Source organism: Theobroma umbraticum, unplaced genomic scaffold, assembly GCF_002168275.2.
Source record: "Theobroma umbraticum cultivar Fairchild unplaced genomic scaffold, ASM216827v3 scaffold_204.0, whole genome shotgun sequence".
Lineage (NCBI taxonomy): Eukaryota > Viridiplantae > Streptophyta > Magnoliopsida > Malvales > Malvaceae > Theobroma > Theobroma umbraticum.
The window spans coordinates 122034-127809 of NW_018397267.1; the positions used below are offsets into that span (position 1 = coordinate 122034).

Genomic DNA, 5776 nt, shown 5'->3' on the forward strand with positions numbered 1-5776 from the left:
AATATTGAAGATTATCTGCCAATCAGCTCTACAATATCAGCAATGCCGGTCATGCACTATCGTGAAATATATTCCTTCTCAACGATGCCTAATGTCACCTTCAAGCGATCTTCCAGATTTAAGAGGATGTTTTTGGCAATCCTTTTCTGATGCTTAGTGCTTTTCAACCATGCAATTCCAAAAAACACTCGCACCTGACATCCCTTTGATCTTGAGGGTAAATCCTCAATTTGGTATCTTAGGTGAAGCTGCAAAACATTAAAACTCAGTGGTCAATTATGAGGAAGAAGTAGAATAATATCTAAATCAAATCCCAAAACAAGCTCAAGCATCACTCTCAAAGATAAAATTATGAAAAGTTCTTGGTGGTATTCATACATTGAAATAGTCCCCAAGTGGAACACCATGGAGAGTCATAACTTCTTCAATAAGCCAACCATTTTTATCGGAAAGTGGGGATTTCTGCTGAGTACTTGTCACCTCTCCTCTATAGCGGGATACACGCTTATCAAACCTGTAATATATTTGCCTCTCATATACATCAGCCCTTTCTGACTCCCATGGACTACAAGAATAGTTAAGACAGCCGGCTCTCTCCATAGCTTTACGGTCCAATTCACCGCCATTGAATAACTCCATGAAGAAACTAGTCTGAGTCACCAATAAAGCAGATACCATCATCAGATACAGACAAAATACATACGAAAAGATTTGCAGTACCTTAGACACAACATGGACAGTAAAAATGTTCTTAACAGGATGCATATTGCAGCAAAACAAGTTCCATAGATTCAGAGAGGGAGAGAACTTACTGGAACAGGAAGAGCAGATGAATAAACCTCAGACATACTGACATCCTCAAGGCCTAAGAAGGATCCACTCTCTTCAGTTTGGAGGCTTTTGGCTTCAGACTCTTCTTCAACTATTTGCACTTTCTGCTCTGGGCTCAAGGATCTAGCTTTCCACAGAGCCATAATTGTTCTAGTCAAAAAAAAAATTGAAAGTCAAGATATGACATTTTACCATCCTTTCCCCTTTTCAGATTTTTACTTTTAGAAACTTATAAAATAAGTATTTCCCTACTCTCATTCTTATCATCACAGATTCTTAATACTTCGGACTAGTTTCATCATTTGATTGCCTAAGAACAACAGTTGATCTACATCCAAAAGGAAAAAGAGGCATGATAAGTCTAATTGTAAAAATCATGATTCTTATTTGTTTCTCAAAAAACAACTAAAGCTGGACTAATAAAGTGAAGAAATTCTTATTGATGACTAGAAAAGGATAGTATGTCAGGTTATGGGTGCAAGAAAAAAAGGACTCCAACCACAGAAGTTGTCCAATATATTACAAAAGCAAGTCAATTTGCCACTTGTCAAGAACATTCCAGGAAGAAATATTCTCATATCACGCTTATAAATTCCATATGTAACAACACAATGGAAGTTATAATGTTAGAATTCATTTCTAGAAATTGTGAAAAAAGCTTGGGTTAAACATCCTTTCAACATTAAACAAAATTAATAAACATATGCAAAGAAGCAGTAAAGACATAAATAAAATGAAAACAAGAAGTCACAGAAGATAGGTTGTCCTTTACCGATGAGCTACATTGAAAGATACAAAAGAATGGAAATGGAACTTCAGCCTGCCTTCCTCATCTTGTGTCTTTGCACCATGTCTAGTGTCCATCCCTCTTCCTAGACGGAGAGTCATAACAATAATTGGACTGCCCATTGACGCCAGAGTAGGAGTTAAAACTTGAATATCCTCAATATCTTCCCAAAGGAAGAAGAATTTTGTCTTGTGGCCAAATAAATTGGCATGAAACCCAATTATTCTTGCTGACAGAAACAGGCGACCCTGCAAAGATGCAACTGCAGATTAACAAAAACGGAAGAATGCAGTATACTAATTACAAAAGATTATGCAACCTGATAAACAGAACCTGCAGAGGCATTTTCCGTTTCAAGTGACAGGTAAAGTCATTGATGAGAAATTCCTCTGGTGGAAGCCCAAAGAGTTTCTGAAAGGCTGAATTCGTTTGAGGAGACCTCACATTTATCTGCAAATATATAATTTGATTGTAAACACATAACAAGAATGGACAATAATAGTTTATTCTGTGGCCAATGTGAAACTAAAAAGAAGCATAGCTATCTATTTACCTTCTTCCCCACTTCTTTCTCCATCTTACTTAAGTACTCTTTGACCACATTTCCACCTCTTGTATTGTCCAAAAAAATTCTCAAGTGCAGCTTAGACTGACATGCCTGTGCCAACTTTCCTTGTAGAGGAACCCACACATCAGCTAGATCTGATATATTAGATTTTACAAAATTAATCTCAGCATGTCCCAGAGATGTAGCTTCATCAAAAGGTCCATCAAAATCATAAACTTCTACATCCAGTACAGAAGGAGGTTCATCCATTGCATCAAATTCAAATATTTCTGCAAAGACCAATAGAGTTTATTTAAACAATTGATTAAATTAAGATTTAAATAATTCTTGAACAAACTTTCAAGGGGTTCGATCCAAATAAACTGTAAGATTCTGCATAAGACTCATTATTGAAGAGTATGCCAGTGAAAACACGCACACTGAACTCAAACACAGACAAAGAACAATGTTAAATTCACCATTCCACTGAGGGCCAGATTTCTGGAACTTGATTGAGCTGGTTCTAGTTTTTCCATTGCAAGTGAACACCACATATGGATCACAGAACCCACTTGAATCTACAGCAGCTAAATTACTTCCCTCAAGCAATGCAACCGTTAGTAACCATCCATTCCCTTGAGCTTTCACTCCATGATCACTCCCTATTTGTTGGAGAGAAAAAAGCAAAAGGAAATCAAAGGCCTGAAACAAAAGAAACATGATGCGGCACCTTTTTTCACCATCTCAGAAGAGTAGTTATTAGATGTGAATATTACCCTTTTGCGCTCTGGCCTGCATGAAGCGTGAAAATAACTGGAGTACCCTTTCACCTTGAAGAACCAGGACACCACACACAATGAATTCACCAATTGAATCGGGCAAGTCAAGCCCAACAAACTCTAGTCCTTGAATTGTACTAGGTGCAGCTAGCCAGATATGGACCATCACATAGATGCTCATAAAAACAGTGGAAGCCAGAGTAAAACTAGCGAAATACTGGACGGCCAACTTCCAATCTGACTGGGGTTCAGCCTGCAATGATCCCAAAAGATGTTCTTTGTTTAAGCCAATGTCCTTTGAATCAACTGGCTTAATAGTCTGAGCTAGTAAAGTAGCAAACTGATCAAAGCTTTCCTTTAGACCTTGTCGGGCTCCATTTTCTATCATGCCTTTCATCATGGTGCTCTGCAAGAAGTTCATACGCCATGAAATCAACAAATGTGAAGACTGTTCTCCAGATGGCAGCTCAGGCCCAGGAGTAATGCAGTACAGCACTTCAGTTCTGAAGGTGCTCCCATACATGACATCAGGAGTGCTCACACCGGCTAGAACAGCAAAATCCTTCCCATCAGCTTTTATATATGTTTGCTCCTCAGTGGCTTTCACAGCCTTAATTAATTTGGTTGGAGCCCTGATGTAAGAATAAACTCTTTTCAAGCACTCACCACCATTCTCAAATTTCCAAGGCCCAAATTGTGGATCTGTAGATCCCTGCACCTCTGCTAATGACCTAGGAAAACTTGAATCAGGTGAAAAAAGTAGAAAGTTTAGCTCTGTTGGTGCAATCACATATAATTGGTCCAGAAGAACTCCTCCAGGTAAATTGATTGGAATTTCACTTCCCTGATCTCTAGATTCCAATGCTTTCATTGCTTCCTCAAAAGAAACAGAGGATGACTGATCATCAGCCTTGTCATCAGAAATGTCAGCTCTTGAGATTTCAGGTATCTCCATCAAATCAGTGCTCTTAGCAGAGGTAGTTGGAGCAGTGTCCAAATTTTTATTAAACATTTGAGCAATGCGACCTGCTAGGGATTTTTGTGCACCTGATTTATCTTCCTTGGAAGACACATTATCTTCTTGTCTCACAGGAGAAGGGGAGTTTGATGAACCACTAAATGACCTAGAAAGATCCTCAATAGTCATGTCTGCATGCTTCTTCGATGATGATGCATGATCACCATGAGAGGTCAAGTCCATGAATGAATTATTTTGGGAAAAATAGATATTTAGAAGTATTTCACCTGTAGCAAAAGGTCGAAAGAAAAGTACATAGATAAATTATTGTAGTCATTATAGCCCAAAGCAGCTGAAGCATGTCATATAAGAGATGCAATTTTGATATTTGAATCCTAGATCCCGACTATTAGATAAGGTATTTATTGGGACTAAAGGTAACATTAAGTAACATTGTGACCCTCATAAACAAAAGTATTCATTTAGCATCATAGTAAGACAGCACAGAAAACCCAGTTGAATATTCCACTAAGAGACATTTACAACAAAAAAAAAAAAAGACCAGAAATAAAAACATAAGAATTCCAGTTTAGTTTGGTAATGGCTTGAGGAAAAGTGATGCAAGGAAATGGTTAATTCCAACATGACAGACAGCACAGGCTGAGAAAACTAAATTTTGTAGTCGCTGAAGGATGAAAGATGCAAATAAAAAGGAAAAACATACCACAATCCTTGTTCTTGGACTTCTTATTCCTCGGTTGGAGGGAATACCAGGCAGTGCCAAGAGACTTGTTGTGAGCATCAAAAATCCGGGAGACGGGAAGTTTAAGGTGGCCCACAAAGTCATCATTGAAGTACTTATCCTCGTCCAAGACAGAGAGGAGAAGCTCCTCATTCAAATCCTCGACCTTGAAACTGAATTCCTCACCCCAAGTTGGGTTCAACGTCTTCTTCACCACTTTGGTCCTGGACCTCTGTTTTCCTAGCTGAAGCTTCACGTACGGATCACTGAAGCCGTTTATATCCATGGGGGGTATGTTTCTTGCTTCAATCACACCCACAATGAGCTTCATTTGTGTGTTTGTTTATGGGATCAAAGATGATCGAATTTGTCACTGCTCCTCAATCCAATCCTAATTGTAAAGAATCTTCAAACCTTGACCTTTGATAATGTTTTATATTTATGATGAACCCACCCCGCGATCAACAGTGTCGCTGCCACCGCTACAAACAAAAGCAAAGGATTGTAAGAATAGTGCCGCCATTCTATTTCTAGTATTATTTCGGTTTCTTCTGTTTCTGGGAGAAAGAAGAAAAGGAGAGAGAGAGCTCCCGAGCACAAACAACGAATACTAATAATATTAGTAATAATCAATCAAACTCAACGTACTAATATCATTAATGAAGAATTAAGGCAGTGCCCTTCCCAGTAGCATCATCAGCATTCAGCGGCAATAGCAGTAGAGAAACTCCATTTCCATTCCATGGGGAAGAAGACACAGACAAGAAGAGGCAACTTGTTGTTTTACCAAGGAAACACTAGAATCGCTACTCGTATTGGATTGGGCATTCGTACATACCAATAAAAGGCAATTCAATTTTGCCAAAGAAATCAACGCACCCAAACGAAGAGGAACGAAACACAGAAGTAAAATTTTCAACAAGAAACAAAAATGAATGCTTGTTTGTTTTCATGAAGAATAAAAAATCAAGAAGATAAAATCTGGGCAAACTTTATTTTCCAAGATGCTGCAAACTATGAGATCATCTGTGAGCGCAAAGACAAAGCGGGGAGGAGACTTTTCCTTTTTGTTTCAAGGAACCAGAAAAGGAGACTTTTCAACTTGTACAACTTTTTTGGCTTTTCAAGTTTC

General features: G+C 38.4%; 1 protein-coding gene across 2 annotated transcripts; it reads right to left on the reverse strand.

Moving 5' to 3' along the window:
- Positions 1 to 6: 6 nt before the first annotated feature.
- LOC110423689 (C2 calcium/lipid-binding and GRAM domain containing protein) lies at positions 7 to 5776 on the reverse strand. Of its 2 annotated transcripts, XM_021437979.2 has the most exons (10): positions 5293 to 5776; positions 4627 to 5126; positions 2942 to 4189; positions 2645 to 2827; positions 2172 to 2455; positions 1952 to 2068; positions 1604 to 1866; positions 813 to 981; positions 379 to 651; positions 7 to 248 (listed from the first exon to the last, which is right to left on the reverse strand). In XM_021437979.2, the coding sequence occupies exons 2-10, from the start codon at positions 4973 to 4975 to the stop codon at positions 57 to 59; spliced, it is 3078 nt and encodes a 1025-aa protein (XP_021293654.1). In that variant the 5' UTR covers positions 4976 to 5126; positions 5293 to 5776; the 3' UTR covers positions 7 to 56. The 2 variants fall into 2 exon arrangements, with proteins under 2 accessions (XP_021293654.1, XP_021293653.1); XM_021437978.2 differs by having other exon boundaries at positions 4627 to 5776.